This window comes from Melozone crissalis, unplaced genomic scaffold (assembly GCF_028551555.1).
Source record: "Melozone crissalis strain CALT ecotype California unplaced genomic scaffold, PUWL_Pcris_2 ptg000042l_1, whole genome shotgun sequence".
NCBI classification, from domain to species: domain Eukaryota; kingdom Metazoa; phylum Chordata; class Aves; order Passeriformes; family Passerellidae; genus Melozone; species Melozone crissalis.
This window is the reverse complement of record NW_026535820.1, coordinates 52,507,954-52,526,762: the sequence shown is the minus strand read 5'-3', so window position 1 is coordinate 52,526,762 and position 18,809 is coordinate 52,507,954. Positions and strand designations below refer to the sequence as shown.

General features: G+C 39.2%; 1 protein-coding gene across 2 annotated transcripts in view; it reads left to right on the top strand.

Annotated features, from left to right (window-relative positions):
* The window catches only part of PIGN (phosphatidylinositol glycan anchor biosynthesis class N), a 101,692-nt gene that overhangs the window by 45,345 nt on the left and 37,538 nt on the right, over positions 1-18,809 (top strand). For both annotated transcript variants that reach the window (XM_054285155.1, XM_054285156.1), the window contains exons 12-14: positions 1,701-1,756; positions 16,214-16,292; positions 18,378-18,560. In XM_054285155.1, the coding sequence (XP_054141130.1) occupies positions 1,701-1,756; positions 16,214-16,292; positions 18,378-18,560 (318 nt within the window). The remainder of the gene's footprint in view (positions 1-1,700; positions 1,757-16,213; positions 16,293-18,377; positions 18,561-18,809) is intronic.

Genomic DNA, 18,809 nt, shown 5'->3' with positions numbered 1-18,809 from the left:
TTATCTGGGGAAGCTTGAAATACTTGAATAAAGAAGTTTGGTTGGCTTTCTAAGGAGAATGAATAACTTTTTTCTTGCTTCTTAAAAATGGTGATGTTTATTGGTGTTAATGTAAATCTACTGGCAGTATGTAGGTAGAATGCTGGTATCAAAGAAGGGAAATAATGCCTTTGCAATGGGGGCTGGGAGACAAGGCCTTAAATCAGGGTCACTACACAAACAGATCAGAAAGGTAAAAGGTTCCTGCGGATTAAGGAAATTAAATTAGTGGCCTAATTAGCTTTTAGCTAATGCTGTTATATCTGTTGTTTTGCTTTGCAAGTGTTCATCTCTGGTTCCTCTGTCTTGATTCATTTAATATTGGATATTACATTATGAGAACACAGGAGTGGTCCAAATAAAAAAGGTTCTGTTTCACAAAGCAGTGGAGTGAGAAACTGTCCAAAATCCCAGTTTTGGTAAGGCATAGAAATACTCTGAGGGAAAACCATCCTCCACAGATTGAAGCCGAGACACAAAATAACTCCTAACCTGTCTGGAAATTGCTGTCATGATAGTGAAACAATGAACTAGCATGAGATGACCTGTGTGAGATTAGCACCTTCAGCATCTTCTGTCCCTTTGTGAATGCCAGCTTCACAAAGGTGTGGATACCAGGGTGGCAGTGTCAGCAGCAGAATCACTTTCAAAAATCAGGTGGAGAGCTGGTGTATTAACAGGGGGAGTAACTGGTGGGGTTGGATGTGAAGTTTGAAGCATGCAGATATCACCTCTGCAGTTGGAAGACCTCTGCTTTAAGCACTAAGGATGACTCGGATATTTTTCAGTTAAATTGGCATCTTGGAGATTATTTAAAAAACAAAGTAGTTCTGCTTCTCCTTTCTTTTGAGCTTACTTTTGTTCTGTTGTTCTGTAGTGCTGGGTTATTTTTGTTGGCCTTTTTTTTAGCATTGTATTGGAATGATCCTGTCTGCATTTCCTTTGAATTTCCTTTTTTCTCTGCTGAAGCAGAAGTAGACTGGCTTAGACGTGCCAAGTGGATTTTTACTTTTCCTGTGATGGGCTGACCTGACCACAGTTTGTGCTCCCTGGAGATGATGTTGCCTCGGATGGATAGGATGAAATGTGTGGGTTCCTACTTCCAGCTGTCAGGTTTTACAAGTGGTGTGCTTAGGAAGTTCCTGACTCTACATTATGCCAGCAGTCAGACTTGAGTCAGGCAGCTGCAGGAGGACTTAAAGATCTTTTGGAGGACCTTGGACAAAGTGTCTCTGATAGCATCAAAACCTTCTATTTTTGTCCATGTGCAGGTTAATTGATTACAGCTTTGCTTTGGCAGTGTTTGCTGCAGTGGTGCCTGTCTGGCATAAATGGTGCTGGTTTCATTAAGGGTGGTTGTCACTGAAACCTGGTGGCACTTCTATCCACATCTCCCTTTTATCCTGGAAACTGTAGAAGGCCTTCTGAGAAAAGCAGTGGCTGGAGCATGGTTTATTTTATTTACTTTAGAGCAGGTCTGAGTTTGCAGGAGCTCAGAGGAGTTGTGCATACTGGAGTATAACACACAGATATCAAGAGTGTGATTTCATGCTTTTTCCAAAGTCTTATACATCTTCTTTGGTCTTTTGTAGTTTAATTCCTGATACAATTTTTAGTCTTGTTGCTACTTGCATGTAATGATTTAATGCTCTTTTATGCAGGTTAAGAGGAGTCAGAAAAAGGAAACTACATTGTCAATTCTGTTCACACCATTCAAGTAAGTGTCTGTAAAAACTATGTATATTTTACCTGATTGTTTGTCTTACCACTTGCTTTGGTATTTTAGCAAGCTGCAACAACTCATTCAGTCTCTTAAGTCTTTTTTAGATGGAAATGTTTATCTCCTATGAAACTTTGCACTAGAACTCTATGCAATTACCTGCTTCTTCTCACCAGAACTTTAGGATGTAATTGGCTTGATCCTGTCTGCATTTCCCTTGAATTACCTTTTTCTCTGCTGAAGCATAAGTAGACTGGCTTAGACATGCCAAGTGGATTTTTACTTTTTCTGTGATGGGCTGACCTGTTTTAAAATCTATTCCTTACCTTTTATTGTCCATTAAGGGTTGTTTGTCCAGGCTTTTTTTGACACTATATATTGCACTGATTTTTTTTCTTGCTGTACTTTGGGCATTTTTTCAGCATACTTTGGGAGATACAAGTCCCTATACGGTCAGAAAGTGCAATCTGTTAATTTTATATATATATATATATATATATATATATATATATATATATATGTAAAAGTTTCTTCTGTGATTTAAATGCCAGTGAAGAATAAATAAAAATGCATTGCATCCAGAAAGGAAGCTTACAATGTTTAGCATTTGTATTGCCTAGTCTTAGTGTTTCCAGGGCTATTGAAGGAGACTCTGGGTACTCTGCTCTAGTATATGGAACAGCTACTGCTCCCCTCACCCTTCTGTCTTATCTAATTAAAGCTTCTTTTTCCTTTTCCTTTCTTCTGTAAAGGTTTTTGAAAGCTTTGCCATGGGTGGATGTGGTAGTGTTCAGTTCTGCTCGCAGTTGGTGGAGTGCTCCAAAAATGCCTTGTCACCAAGAGCAGCTGTTTTCCTTTGGGAAATAGAGCAATGTTAATTAAGATCTTTAAATCATAGCAGCAGTAAAATGTACTTGAGTCGCTTCCTGTGAAGTATGTTTATTGTTCAAGATGATTGCTGTCTGTCTGAGCAGACAATTGCTGTGTTATTTTATACCTCTAGCTCCTTCAAAGGGAAAGGTTCAAGACAGTCTGTGAGACAAAAGTCAAGTTAATCCTGGGCACATAATGAATCCTTTAGAACAAATTCTGAATAACAATGACAGCTGCATTATCAAAGAATTTACTGATCAGTGTGAAATAAAATGCCCATATGCGAAGGATAGACAGTTCTCTTTGATAAATGACTATTAGTTTGATTTCGCAGCTCTTTCAATTTTACATTTCCTTGAGAAATAAGACTGAGTCTATACAATAAGATGTGCTTTTCTTAATGCTATATTTATCTTTAAAGGATCTAAGAATTATCACTTGCTTTATGGATTGCTTTTTTATGCTATGTTGGATTGATTTAAGTGGAAATGCCAGAGACATTTATCACTTTGAAAATGAAACTAAAATTTGGTATAAACATATTCTTACTTTGGTATGGTCCACTGCAAAAATAAGTTGTTTTTTTTTTAGATACTCTACAATTTTTTCTGAATCAAAATTTGGATTAATAGTTGTTCCAGGAAATGTTTTTATTTGAGACCAAAATAATTCCTTGGATGTGTCAATGTCATGGCTGGAGTGATGCACCTCGCTCATCAGAGAGAAGTGATAACTATTTCACAATGTTTGATAGTAAATGCCACAGCAGTTAGCAAGATTTAGTGTCAAGGTACACTTGATTATTTACTGCATAGAGGATGGGTCAGAAGAAGATGTCATGGAGATCCTCCTGTTGAGTTGTTAGATGCAGAGAAGACCCTCTTAGATTCTAACCTTCTTCTCAGAGGGAGTTTAGATGCAGCTGGGTCTAGAATTAGTTCCAGACTTGGTCAGTGGTTTTGGGGGAGGCAGGAATCCGCTACCACAGTGAAGTGCCTTCAGGAATGTTGTGGCTTGAAGACTTTCTTTGTTGCTTCAGGATGATGCTGTTTATTCATGCTTGGAAAGCAGAAAAAGACTCACCATGGATGGTCACAGACTAATGTAAATACTCACCCACAGTGTGCTGGGAGTAGTTTGGCCATGTTCTGATTAGTCTTCACAGCTCTCCTTGACTTTCAAAAGTTGGCTCATGTCTGGGAAGCTACCAAGGGATCTTGTCTAACCTCTTACTAGTAGTTGGGATGAGGTGGTAGAACACAAACTTACTTTTAAACACATGAGTAACTTCCTAGTGCTCCAGCTTGCAGGAACCAAAGGAAGACTGCAGGTAGTTTTGGGCATGACCTGTCTATAGATCCATCCCTCCTTTCACATGCAGATGACTGAATGTGTGTGCAGTGAACACAAGCCTGAGCTTCAGCTGCAGGTACATGATCTGATGCATTAGTATGAGGCAAACCACATCAGATAATCACACAAGTTATGCTTGAACCTGAATGAGATAGAGAGGGAAAGGCATGCATCCCCTTTTGCTGTCTTTGTTGAGACACTTTTTTGGTGGTAGATGGAGGGTGTGGAAGGGTATGATTGCTTTTTCAGGTGAAGTTAAAAATGCTAAGGTGGGGACACCTACCTCCTGTCCAGAGCAAGAGAAATCCTGGTGTGCTGTGCTATGATTCAGAGTCATTGGTATTTGTAGGGAGGTTGTGTTTCTGCAGAGCCGTATGCTATTGGGAGTTGTCAGCCCAGGTTTAATATCAGGTTTGACCCCTGATCTGTATTAACCTATGGTTGGCCTTACCTGCTGCTGCAGCTGAGCACAGGTCTGTGCTGTGTCTGCTCTACTGTCCTTTCATTCACACACAAATAACTTGTTCTGCCCCTGTTCATTTTCAGTTGTTGTACAAAGGAGTTAGACTCTTTTTTTAATCTTTCTGGTGCCTGAAATATGTGACTTGAAGCTCAGAAGGTGTATGCTCCAACATATAATTCTTTTTTCCTTCGTAGTTTATTGGAAGTTAGTGAAAGGTAATTAATGTCTGAAGTGCTTTGGAATCATGAAGTTACATAGAAAATTTTCAATATTATGTTTGTGAGTATTACAGATTTTGTGTTATTTCAGCAACTTGGTGACCTGAAAATGAATAAAGATATTTCTAAGAACTGAATTTCTTAAATTATTTTAAGATGTAGCTGAATAAAGTATAATAGAAATGTAGATATGAGCTCCAGAAGAAATCTGAGTTTAGAATTTCAGATTGAGACATTCTGGTTTTAGAGGTGCAATTACTAATGAATATGTCGTTTACAGAGTAGGAGAGAAGACAGGATATATTCACAAACAATGTGTTCTGTAGAAAGTGCAACTTAACAGAAACTTAACCTGGACTTAATTTTTTCAGTCAGAAATAGCATTAAAATGTTTGTTTTGACTTTCTGAGGGGAAAATTCTGTTTTCTAGTTTGATTTTCAAGTGTTTTATTACTGAGTGAGAAGAAAACTGTTCATGACCTTCAGCTGCAATGACTCAAAAACCAGTGTTTGAGTTGTATGTTGAATATATTGCACCAAAAGCATAAAGCTAGTATACACATATATATTTGTGGATAAAATAAGCCTGTTTTCAAAGTGTTGGCAACAGAGGAAGAATATTGAATTGATATAAAGGTTCTGATTTCCACAGGGAGTCTCATCCCTAGCAGAAGTGTGGCTGGCACAGTGGACAGGAAATGAAGGAGGCCAGTAGATATGTGCCCTTTCCTGCTTGCATCTAAGTTGCATCTCTCTCTGAAATCCATCTGTCAGGTGTATAATGATGAGAAGGAGGATGGAGCTGATCATTGTGTTATGTGATAGAAACTTCAATAGTGTCTACTTGACCAGACAAGAGGTGGGTTAGAGTTTGAATAGCTCTATCTATTAATAAGGATGTGTCTGGCTGCCATTTTTGCCTTATCAAAATGCCTTCATCAAGGAACAAATCTGGGTAAAAGTGTATCCTGAGGCTACTTGTGAAACTGTTGAGAATACATTTCAGAAACTCAGCTCCAAGTGCTTGATTGTGCAAGGCAAGGTGCAGTATCCCTTGCTGAGACTGAATACTTAACTGCAGTTCCAGTTGGATATATGAAAGAAGTTACTGTCTGAAATTTGTTGCCTTCCCACTTCCTTTCTCTCCCTACCTTATTTTCCCAACTACAAAAGACATTTTCAAAAGCCATTTGCTTAGCAAAATCAGAGGCTTTTCTCAGAATTCTGAGAAGAAAAGCACACTGCTTTGACCTTTGTGTGTAGGAAAAGGAGGTGCCAAGATAGCAGATGCTTTGAAGGAAGTGAGAGGACAAATCTGAAGACTGCTGACAGAGGAAAACTGATGTCCAGGGTAGTGAACTATCTTAGCTTTCTGACCATTTGATGCACCTTAGGGCAGCTGCCGAGCTGGCACAGCTCAAAGACCAGTGTGCCAAGGGGCCAGATGCTACTGTTGCAAAATCATTCCCAAAGTTGGCATCTCTGGCCTGTGGAAATAATCCTGCAAGAAGTATCAGAAGGACAGGGTGGTGTGGTGAGTAAATGGTGCAGCAGTGTTGCCCTAAAATCTGTGTAACCAGTTAGTGCAATTTCATTGTCCCAACAGGTACAAGAATTTAAGATAATTACATAAAAGCACAGGAGTCCTTTTGCATAGTCCTGGTGTATCCAATGCTTTCAGGGATGGCTGTGCTTCCAGCTGGTCAGGTTCTGGTCCCTTGCAGTAAGGTGACAGGAGCAGTAGTTTAAGAACCACCATCTTCAGAAAAAAATCCAAGGGATGAACACCTAAACTATAATCAGTGCTTGCTTACCACCAGCTCTGCTTTTTTATTGAGTGTCTTGAAGTTTTTATCAATAATGGTTGGGGTTTTTTTTATCAGGAAATAGCAACTTGACTTTAAATAAGATACTTGAGCTAACTTCTCATATATGAAAAATCCCATCCCACCTTATGCTGTGTTTTCAAAGTAACCTAATTGTCTGAATCCTACATATTAATCATACCAAATAATTACTTTTGTGTGCATAATCAAGTTATGTATGTAGACAGTCACTGCATTTTTAATGCGCATTGTACACTTATTAAATAAAAATGTATTTTTCACCATATGAAAATGTACCTCTTCCTTTACTCTATCCTCTAGTATGAATTGAGATATAACTGCCTTAAACATTTGTATGGACTTTGGTGTAAGGAAATATCAATCATGTAGAGGCTGAGTCTTTCCACATAATTGCCCATTATGTATTTTGTCAGTGATAGAAAAGAAAATAGAGTGTAAAGTGTCTTTGAAGATTACAGAAACTTCAAAAAACTGCCATGTGCACAAATATCTCTCTTTTCTTCCTTTCTCTGATGACTGGAGATAGAGTACTACATTGTTCCCTCTGTCTGATGGCCTTTCAAAACTTAAATAATAGATATTCCCACAAAATTGACATTTGGATCAAAGTGAAGCAGGTGATTTCTTTTCCACTATTGAGCAAGGCAGGGTTCCTTAAGATGTCACTGCATCCTTTGAAACATACTATTTTTGTTTTGTTTAAATAAATTACTTTTATTGAAATAACTGGTAATAGGTAAGGTATTTGTGATATATGTGATAATGCTTGCAAGAGCAAACATTTCGCATTGAATGCCAAGAGGAAAGAGTGAAAATATTGCAGTAGGGAAGAATAGTCTCACAGTGATTATTCTCCCTGCATATTTGTTGGAATGCTTTGTGTCTTCAGAGGACCTTTTATTGAGCAGAAGCACTGATTTAGCTGCAGAGATTTCAGCCCCTTCATCCTGTGGTCAAGAATGAAGAACCAGCGGTGTCTATCAATTCCAAGTGAACCCTGGAAAGGCAGGCAGCCTTTTCCTGTCTCCACTTTGTCCCCATTGTGTTATCAGGTGTGAATCTAGGCACAAGGGATTGCTGGTACAAGCTGGTCAGTGTGGGCACCTTTAGCCTGCTGGTGTTGGGAGGCAGACTGGCAGCCCTCTCCCGTTCACCCTTGGCTTTAAGGACATGTGTAGATACATCAAAACATAGAACTGCAGTGCTGTAGAGACAAAGTGCCCAAATGAAAAATAATGGCTTTGTATTCTTCTTTACAAAAAGCCCTCCTGTTTAAATAGTTAAGGTATTATTTCTTCAGGGAGAAATCAATGCCTGTTCTTTGGCAAAAATGTCAGCTTTCCTCTCACTGAATGGGCCATGTCTGAAGCACACTGCTGCTCTCCCCTCAGAAGGCAGACATCCTGCTGGTCCTGAGTTTCAGCAGTGCACTCAGGAGCTGTTAGTTTGTACATGAAAAGCTAACTGGAAGCAGCTTCTGCACAGGAGGACTGGATGTAATTGGATTTACTATCAAGTAGGAAGTAGGTAAGGTCTTAAGAAGGAGCTAAAAGGCTGGTATCTAAGATAAAATATCACAAGATTAATGTATATTTCTCTATTTCCTTGTATTATAAATCCTTTTGGCCTTTTTGTGGAACTTGTGAGGCTTTGTGCAATGAGGGTGAGGAAGGATTTCCAGCAGATGGTAGGAGAGGATGGACAGAGAATGCTCTGCTCTGAGGTGTGAGGTGAGGGGCAGAGTACAGGGCTCTTTCTGGATCCCACTAAGAAAAGCCCAGTAACAAATAGCTTAATAAAGTAGCTGTTGTAATAATAGGAAATGAACAGAAGAAAACAAGTAAATAATACATCCCTTCAGATGCTGGGCACCCTATGTTGTGGAGCATGGGATCAGTTTTCTGATGGTGCCACACAGATGCTGGCAGTGGAGGCATTCCCTTGTATTGCTCATTCAAGCTGCTTGAATGAGGTGATTTTCAATCAAGAAATCAGCCCTGGTGATAATTTCTACTGTCAGACAGAAAGGAGGTTCACATGAGAACTTCTTGCAGCTCTTAGATGCATGAGGACTCTGTAATCCCTGTTACAGAGTGGGAGTTGCCTGCAGGCTGCTCTGTTCCTCTCAGCTGGCTGGGTCTGTCCCTTGGCCAGGGTATTTGGGCACCACATGCCTGGGCCTGCATAGGGGATGTGGATCAGTGACTCCTTGATGTGCAGTGGTCTCCTGGTTAGGATCAGTATGGGTGTTCTCCCAGACATATTTTGGTGGCCATGGGGCCCTGCTAGTAGGTACTTGCACAGCACAAGCTGCCTGCTCTGGATGCAGCTGCTTCCAAAATGGTCACTAGGGTTTAGGATGGGCATGTAGGATTGTGGAGCAAAAGAGAAGCTGTGGTATAACACTACATAGCCACAACACTGTAGATAGCTAGATCCAGCTCATTGTCATAAATCATATATAAGTCATTGACATAAATAATCATGTGTCTTGCAGAGGCGAGGACTCACTGGCAGCGTTGGCAGGGTGTTGTTATGGACAGTCAGCACATATCCCTCCCCTGTAGTACTAAAATAGAAGGGACTTTAAAAATGGTGTCTTTCTTTTCCTTCAAGGATCTTCCACCTTCCCTGAAAAGCAGTTTCCCTTTCCAAGGCTGCGGCATCATGTCCTGCTATGGTTTTCTGGACAAACCCCCTGCCCCTGGAAGATCCCTGCATGCAGCTTCTCAGTTCTGCTTTAAGGGGACCAGAGGGACAGCTTTGGAGTGTGGTCTCCTCCCTTCTGGCCTCTGCTTCTTGGAAGCTCTTGCCATAGTAGTTTACATGCAAAATATGCTGTGTGCAGCCCAGTTACCTTAATTGCTTCTCTGTTCAGTGAATTGGCAGCTGGCAGTTTAGTTGTCAGCTCCTTTTTCTCTCATCTTTGTTATCTAAGGGATTTACATAAATATCCTAAGGCACTATGCTGATGAATATGCTACATCAGGGATTCTGATTTGTGAATATTAAAGGCTGTTTTAATTCCTTTGGACTTGACAATGCAGGGTTAGAGCATTAGCAGTCAGACCATTTCCTGCAGCTTCACTGATGTCCTGCTGTCCTCTTCTGCATGTTTGTGAATCTGATGAATACAAAAGCATAGATATACTGACAGGCTTCTGCAATGTGTCAGTAAATAGACTTTTTGCTACCTTTGGCCTATGGAAGTGTGTGTGTCCTTTCATTTCCTTATGCTTTAAAGAATAAAAACCTCAGAACTTAAAAACTGGAGCCTCTTATTGACTCCTCTTATTGACTTTCTCAATCCTTTTCTTTCTTTTGGAGTGCCAGCAGTGCTTTTTAATGCTTCTTAAAAGAAAAGGATAACTGAGTTGCAAAAATAACTTACTACAACCCTACAACTAGACTACCTGACTAAAAATTTAACACAGTAGTCAGAAAACCCAGGAATACAAAAGCCCACTTGAAATTTAGACCCTTCAAAACTGAAAGTCCTGACAGTGGAACAGCAGGAACAAAGGCATTAGATTAAGTTGGGAAAGGGAATATTGTGGGTTCTGGGCTTTATGAAGCTGTAGTAAACCCTTTAGTGTAAGTTTGTGTAGAGCACATTTTCTTTCAAAAAGCATAACTTTAGTATACTAATACTGTGGCTGTAATTTTTAAAAATTGTAATCAACATGCATCTTCTAATTATCAAAATGATGGTTTTTAGGACTTGCCTCTTTTAGCAGCTTACCTGAAAATATTTTAGTAAACAAGTAAAATTAAGGCCATCTAAACAGATTAAGGATCACTGATTTACCCATCTTTAATCTTTGAAGCTTCACTCTTTGATCAGAACTAAAATGTATGCAAAGGATTGTCTCTTTATCTCACACTATGTGCTTTCAGTCTGTCTTTGGCAGATACTATAAAATAGTTCTTTTTTCCAAAAAGGCACATCTGAAGCACTGGAATTTAATGCATTTTGAAAATGGGAAAAAATTGACTTTTGGCCATTAAAGTTCACGTAAATAGGTAATTTGGTGAGGTCCATAGAATTGTAATAGCTTTCTTTTTCCTGATCATTGCCCCAGGTAACATCATGTACTCTGTATTGCACAGCACGTTCAACAGAAAGGAAATATCATGGTTCCAGACTTTGATTTTTGAAATATTTATTTGGTCAATTTTTTTCACATTTTGTTGAATGAACTTAAGTGTTTGCACCATTTGCCATTCATTGTCTTTGTGGTTGTTCTTTGCTGTTAATGAAGTGGGAAAGTTTTCTCTTATGCATTTTATTCTGCTCCTATAAGACTGCACAGTACTTTGAAAAGTAAACAGGAAGCAAGAAACAGGGGAATTGCAAAGTTGGGTTCATTTGAGATTGCACTGTCACCAACATAAAGTCTCTGCATTCATGGGTTGCTAACTGGAGTGAATTTGTTGTAGAACAGAAGTAAATGTGCAGTCATGTTTCTGCCACATTAATAGTGTTGAATGCAGACAGATCTGTGTCTCTACTCTGCCCTTGCCCACCTGATGCATTCTCAGGTACCATCCTGTTGAGCACTGGAAGTGTTTGAAGGCAGCTCTCATGGAGGATTGTATTTTTGAAGCCTGTTGTTGCACTGGCTCAGTTGCTTTTGAATAGCAGCCCTGCAATAGCATCAGGCCAGTCTTACATCTGCATTTTCAAGATGGCATTTTGCCAGCAGTGGATCAAACTATTGCTTTGTGGATCAAAGCCAAAATTGTGGGTCCTGTAAGTACTATTTCAGCTGCTTGTAGGGCTGCTGGAGTGGAAGCCTTCTCTGCTCTGAAGTATGGTCCTCTCACAGAGGGGTGTGTGGCAACACAGTTTGAACATACTCAGCTGATTGTGTTGCTGGCAATTTTCTCCCATGGGGAGAGAGCACAGGGGCCCTGGCACCTGCCCCTCACAGTGTCTGGATGGCAGAGGCCTCGGATGCTCTGCAGGGTGGGTGGTGCCCAACTTTATCCTGGCTGATTTATTTCAGGTACCAGGGATCTTCTCTCTGGAGAAGAGGACAAGAAGCTGTAATTATTCAGCATTTTGGCAGATGTTGCTGGAGTTGTTTGGACAGTGTCAGTCTGATGGCTCTTTTGCTGCTAACAATTCTGGAGTTAGGAGTTTCATAGCAAAGCACGTGAGAAGCTCTGCTTTATGTGGTGTTCAAAAGAAGGTCACCTATACAAAATTCTATCATGCTATATTCAAATGGCCTTGCTCCATCATGGGGTTGGCACAGGGGTCTAGGGATGTGTGTTCATATTCTTTAGCTTTTCAGCTTTGCATCAACAGGAGGAGCAGGTGCTTTCCTCCCCATCTCCCAAATAGCCAAAAAGAAAAAGATAGAAGTCTGCTGAACAGCTACTTCTGATTTGCTGCTGGATAAGGGTCATAGAAATGTGATCACTGTCTTCTGCAAATCTTGCACTCTCAAAGGGTTGTAGGATGTACAGTATTTCCTTTTTTTCTGATGGAGAGAGTGAAAAGGCAGTGATAGAAGGGTGTAAATATGCATGAGTTGACATAGTCAGGTGCATGGAGTTTGTGAGTGTGTGTAGGTAGGCAGCTGAAATGAATTTGTTTTCATCTGACAATGAGCTAGGCAAAGATCTCAGTCTTTCTCTTGTGCATTTCATCTACAGGTCTGTGGTGCTTCCTTGGCTTTCATTATTAAATCTGAATTGTTATAAGTGCTCAACTAATACAGACACGAAGGGGTTACTTTTTATAGCAGAATTCTGGAAAATTTACTGTGCAATAAAATTACCATAAATCTTTACCCAAATAACAAGGCATAATAAAATTAACAAACTAGCAGTGGTGGATACAGATGTATTTGCAAGGCATCTCCTTCTGTTCTGAGAGGTTTTATTTCCTGATTTGTCTGCAGCATGCTACCTATGCCATTGGGGATGTAATTTCTGTAGTGTGATGATAAACAAGACTCATTGGCCAAAGAGAGATCCCTTTGACATTGCTATGGTGAATGTACTTCATCACAGTCTTGTTGTAAGTTGCTGTCAAATAGCTTAGCTTATATGAAGCATGAGTGATGTGCTGGAAAGATTAATTTTGTCAGGTATACCTATGACAAGGGTAACTAACATCTCAGAAGGGAGAGTTTACAAGCACTTGCATGATTAGCCCAATCATCTTGTTTCATAATTAATTATGTTTATTCATGGATGAAGCTGTGATTTCTCTCTGGAACCAGGAAGTTAATCTCTGATAGCCATAATGAAAAATAAAATGACTCTTCCAGAACCACCATCATTTTCTGTGAAGAATGTAATCTTAAGTCTTTAGAATCCTGATAGTATTGTGAATGCATGTTTGTTTATAATCTATGTGATCATGGAATTCTTGTTTTTTCTTTCAAGTTAAACTGCTGAGTACTACCCTTTTCAGAGCATGTGTTTTGCAATACTTTTAAGAAAAGGAGGACAGAGTTGAGTCCACTGACCGAATTCTCTTTGTGTATGCCTCTTAATAGGACAGGTGTTTTTGTGTTATGGAAAAAGTCCTCAGATTTTACTAGGCAAAACTATTCATCTTGAATTTGTTAGAATTGGGTTTTGATGGTGGATAGCTGGCAAGGGCATATACACATACACCCTAGTTTTCCTTCTAGAATTGAGAATATTTCTAATAATCAGTAAATTCACTTCATTGCTATTAATATTAATTGCATGGATATGTTTATTAAGTGACCTTGAGAATATGTTAACATTTGCTAGTGCCTCTGGGATGCTCTGCAACAGGGAAAAGCTCTGATCAGTTTATTATTTCCTAACATTGTCTTCTGCTGGAGACCTTTAAAATAGTTTAAGTTAAAATCAAGTGATGCTACACACAGATCAAGATTTAACTTCTCAGATTTAAGTTTTCTGTGTGGTTTTGGTTTTTGCTAAGTCTTGTAGATTTTATAGAATCACCATTTCTGAAGTCCATGAGTTTTTTCATAGGCAACTTTCCACTTCTGTTAATGGCTCATATTTGTCTCTTTATGCTTTCTGCTACATCTAGATTTCTTTTAAACCTCTTATCTACTTTGTCAGCTTCAGGAAGTGAATCAGTATCCTCAATGGATGATAATGGTGACCTATGCCCATTCTTGAATTGATGAATTATCAGCATATTTGGTAACCTTTTTAAACTGGTAAAAAATACAAAAAAATATTTAATAACTTATTTTCTTTTTTGTTTAATACAGAGATAAAAAACATCTTAAGATGATAATTCCTTGCATTTTCATAGTAATATATGAATAGTCTTTAGTTTCTGGTGAATTCATAAATTTTACAAAAGCCGTTGTTAGACAATTGTAAATGCAACCTCTTGAAAATTATGTATATGGAAGTCAGGTAATATGTGTGTTATGATGGTAGCCATTGAAAATTAACAATGCACCTGCTAATGGTTACCCAATTTGACAAAATAATTGCTTTCAGTGTTTGACTTAGTCAAAATTTTATTGTTTGAAAACCCCGTTTATTCTGTTACACCATCCATGTACAGAGATCCTAGGTGCTGTCCTCTAAGAAGGGATAGGTGAAGACTATTGTTCATTAATAATATAAAGATTCAGTGAGAATAAAAAGATAATAAGTGGGTTATAGCTAAATGACTAAAGATATGAAGTAAAATATGATTTTGGCTTGGAAGAAATTTGTATTGAATTTGACAAGGATAGAATTTGCAGATAACAGTATATGTAAAACAATAAAAATGAGCCAGGGAACATAGGAACAACTTGAATGTGTTTAAGTCCTAAATAAAGTTTCTGAATATTTATTCCATATTGTTAAAAAATTCTTACCTAAAAGCTAAGATATCTTTTATTTTTTCCTCTCCCTATTTTTTTCCTCTCCTACTTTTCCTCCTCCTATTATTACACATGGTGAAATTCCCATCTTGAGTGGATGTTTTGCTCCCTTTCCCCTACTAAACAACTTAGCAAAATCTGAAAGCTACGGATTTCCTTGAGGCAGGGCTTGGGGTCTGGTTTGCCTCCTTTAGGAACTGTTTCTAATTGTAGCCCTCAGCCTGTGGAGGTGTAAGGTTGGCTTCCATAGAGATGTATCATGAAGGTGCAGAAACAACCAGCATTCACTTTGCTGTTTTTCAAGTCTGGTTTCTAAAATCCTCTCTTTTCCCCTCAAAGTTAAGGTGATCAAACTCTTACCATGACCTTGTGATTATCTTTTTATCCCTTTTTCCTTTTCCATGGGACCTCTTTCCTCCTACTTGTTTATACATACCACCCTTCAATTCTTTTCTAGATTGAAGAAATAAACATTTTCTTAATATAGGTACTACTCTTCTCAAAAGTAAGATTAATTGCTGTTCCAATTATTCAGTGTTTTGGAAGATTCCTGCATGATACTGCTCTGCTCTGAACTTAATGAAATAGCATCACAATATACCAGGATGTTACTACTACTAAAATTCAGGTTGTTCAGGCACAGAGTACTTGCAATGTATTTCATGGCTCAAAGGATGGTGTGTATGTATTGCTGATGTATCTATTAAGTGCTGTATCACCCTGTAGACTGGGTTGTAGGCAAAAGTGATTCATGGCTGTTTGGGAGCTGCAGGAATGAGCATTTCGATGCAGCAGCTGCTTGAAATCAAAACCTGCCCCCGTGGTTCAGCTGAGTGACCACATGGGCAGCTGCTGATGATTTAAATGGTGGGAGTGACCTGATTTGGTACTGCCTGAAGCATGAGGTGGATGGTTGTGAATGAGGCATGGGAAGGAGCAGGAGGCAGGCAAGCAACTGGGCCATCTTGTGCCATGGATGCTGAGAGCGGGTGCTGTGCCACTGCCGTGTGTGAAGGGAACCTGCAGTATGAATTCCCTGGCTGTCAGAGAGCTGCGGCCCATGGTGGTTTGCTGTGGTGCCAAGAACAACAGGGACTGTGTTATGGCTTATAACTTATGTGCCTTATAACTTATCCAGGGTAGGTCTGGGATTCTCAGGCCTGCTGCTGTCCCTATATGTGGAAAGAAAATGGTACAGGAGAAGGCCTTCTGCCTTCATTTAGTGGAGTTTGGTCGACTGGCTTTTTGTCCTGGTTGCTGCTTTCTGTAAGGGAAGAATGGTAGCAGTTGTTTAGGCTGATGATCAGATTCATCAAAATCAAAGAGATTTTTATCACTGACCTCAGTGTAGCCAGGTAACTAAGCACATCTCCTGCTCAGCTAATAGGTCCTTGAGTAACAGGAGACACAGTCATACTTTTTAAAGAGAAGATTGTTAGGTATCATCTACTGTTAACATAGAATGTGAGCAAATCACTCAGTGCTGTCTTATCAACTGCTTACAGCCATATTCAAGTCGATTAAATTGCTTAATTTTTCTATGTGCCATGCTTCCTGTCCACAGCAATGGTCAATAATAATGCACAAGGGAAATAGTTCTCAGCAGTATTAGATGAGATCAGCTACATAAAAGTAATGTCTATTAATGCAGCAATTTTGAGATAAGTTAAAAAGCAGCTGTGTTGACACATGTAAAGATGAATACAGAGGAATAGATTAGTCTCAATTACCTAATTGCTTCTAATGGTGTTCAGAATATATTGGTTTCATTACAGAATTATTTTAATTGCAAAGTTAATTTTTTCTGCTCATGAGAAGGAGAAATGTTAATATCTCTTTATATTGTTGTACAGACCACTTTCTGCTTCTGAACAGATCAACTATTTAAAAAAAATAAGACTGTATATTGGGCAGCAGAAGTACGATGAAGCGGTAAGTCTGGTTTTGCTATATGTCGATTTTTTTTTTCTTTAAATTGAAATTAACAGAGAAGTAAAACTTTTTTTTCTTCTTATGATAGACATTTCATTAACTCAAAACCCCACTGTAAGTCTTCAAAATTTTACAATTTTGTACCAATTCTAATAAACAATACTGACATGTTGTATTTTTTCTCAAACTGTTTGCTGCTGTTTCATAGTATAATGACACACAAGGCGTGTTTTTATTTTCTACACTAGAAAAGGATAAATTGAGAGATAAACTGAGGAATGTAGTTCATGTTTGCACTACTTAAGACTGCTTGTTTCATGAAGAAAGTCTGGTATCTTGCTCCATCATGGATCCTGCTTTATCTGATCTTTTTTTTTTTTTTACCTGAACCAGCTGTGCTTGGTTTTACTTTCACATTTCAGTGTGTTAGACTGGCAGCCATACATGGAATTATGCTTCTCAGTTCCAGTATTACTTTCCTAAGCATTTGCCAACACTCACTGTGTGGTGGGGTACTTGATGGGTGCAGTTCACCAATGCTTGTATTCTATGTTCACAGAAAGAATTTGTAGGGTTAAATGATACCAAGAAGTCTTTCATTTTAACAGATGTGGCTTGGTCATTGACATCTATGTTACAAAGTATGAAAATATTGATTATTTAACCTGCCAGGCACAAGGAAGACCTCCAGTATGTGTTAGGGTTCAGTTCTTTTTTCCTAATATGATTCTTGGGGCAATAAATTACTATTTTTTGCACAGGACAGCTAAATCTATTTTATGCCTTTTTACTTGCTTTGTTGTAAATTGGAAACCGTTCAGCTTAAATAACTTGATCTATTTCTTTTTGGTTTCTTAATACTTCTACTTAGCTGTCACATTTACTGATAGGAGACATTCTATGCGTTTCAGGAGTAGAACTTGTGATTTTGTATTGTTGCTTATATGTAAATTTTACTGCTTGTTTGAGTGCTCCAGGTGTTCAAGTTCACTCTTGATCACTCACACATCAGACTTGTGCCTGTGCCTTGGTTATGCTCAGCATCCTGTGTTGCAATGCAGAAAAGGTTCTTCCCTTCCTGGAACCTGGGGTTTGCATGATTGTTTGCCTGAACCTTGCAAGTCTTTGCATTGCAAATATGCACTCAGAATTGTATAGAATAGAAGGATTGTATAGAATAGATGTCTTTTGGGGTGAGTTTACCTACTGGCAGACTTGTGATTTCTTCAGTAGTTGCTGTACCTTTTCCTGAGTTTGTTTTTGTTGAATCTCAGTTGGATACCTGCACATATAAAAGAGTTTCGTTGTGTATTCATTGTTCACCTTGTTACTGTACTCTTCCAAATTGCGTGGATGAGCTTCCCATCTTTGGGTAAATCACAGCACACCCAAATGGCACAGTGGGAAAACCCACGGTCTTTATTATGGTGCCTCCCCAGTGGAGGTATTGAGTGAGTGGTCCTGTGATTAGACTGGGTACAGCCCTTCTTGTTTCCAAGTGATTTATGTCCTGAGAGCTACAAGCAGCTGCTCAGTAAATGCATCTGGGACTCCACTTTAGTCTCTGAATTCACTGCTGGTGCTCATGGTATCAGGTACTACTGAAGTGCAGGATGTCAAAACCCAGGCAGGGAATACTTGAGGCTATGGAGAGTGACCATGTTTCAGCTGCATCCATAATCCTCCCCCTGTGTAAATGTGCCTTCAGTTGCACATGACTGATTTTTAAGGGGATAACTTACACTGGAGTATGTACAGTCAAATGCTTGTGGGAAAGCCAAGTCGATGCTTGGTAGCAGGTGATGTTCAGGATGTGCTGTCTGTGTGGCATTCACCTTCTAACCAGCCATGGCCAGGGAGGATGGTGATGGGCCAGGTGATGGTTGATTTGGTATCCAGCAGGAGTCCCAAGCAGTGTGCACTGCAACAGTTGGTGCTGACCAAAACACTGTCCCTGAGCATGGAGAGGACACATGTGCCAAGAGTGGTAGAGCTGCTGGAGCTCCAGTTGCTATCAGGTTGATTTGTGGAATGGGGAGCTCACACTCTTCTCATATGTTACTTAAATGTTTTGTCTGCCTCCAGATATCTCTGTGCAAAACCCTGATTAACCTTGCTTTGGAAGGCTTGTCTTACTACCACACCTATGATAGATTATTCCTGGGTCTGAGCATTGCAGTGAGTTTTGTGGGCTGGACAACTTATGTGATTTTGGTCATTATCAAGGCCCATACCAATTTGACCAAGACTGTCCCAGCTAATAAAAAGGTAAGTTTGAAGCATTAAATTATTTTTTTCTATCAGTTTTCAGTATTACATGTATGCTAAGTGACTGTGTGCAGGATAAATTGAATACCTTATACTTCTTTTGACTTAATGTGGAAACTGGCAAGCTGTTGAGTTTTTCAGCTGCTGTGAATCGTCTGTGGTGTTGCTGTTAAGTCCAGTGATTAGGATCAGTATTCCTAAGATGTGTAAGTCTGAGTGTGCTGCTTCAGTTTTTCTTCCTACAGCTGT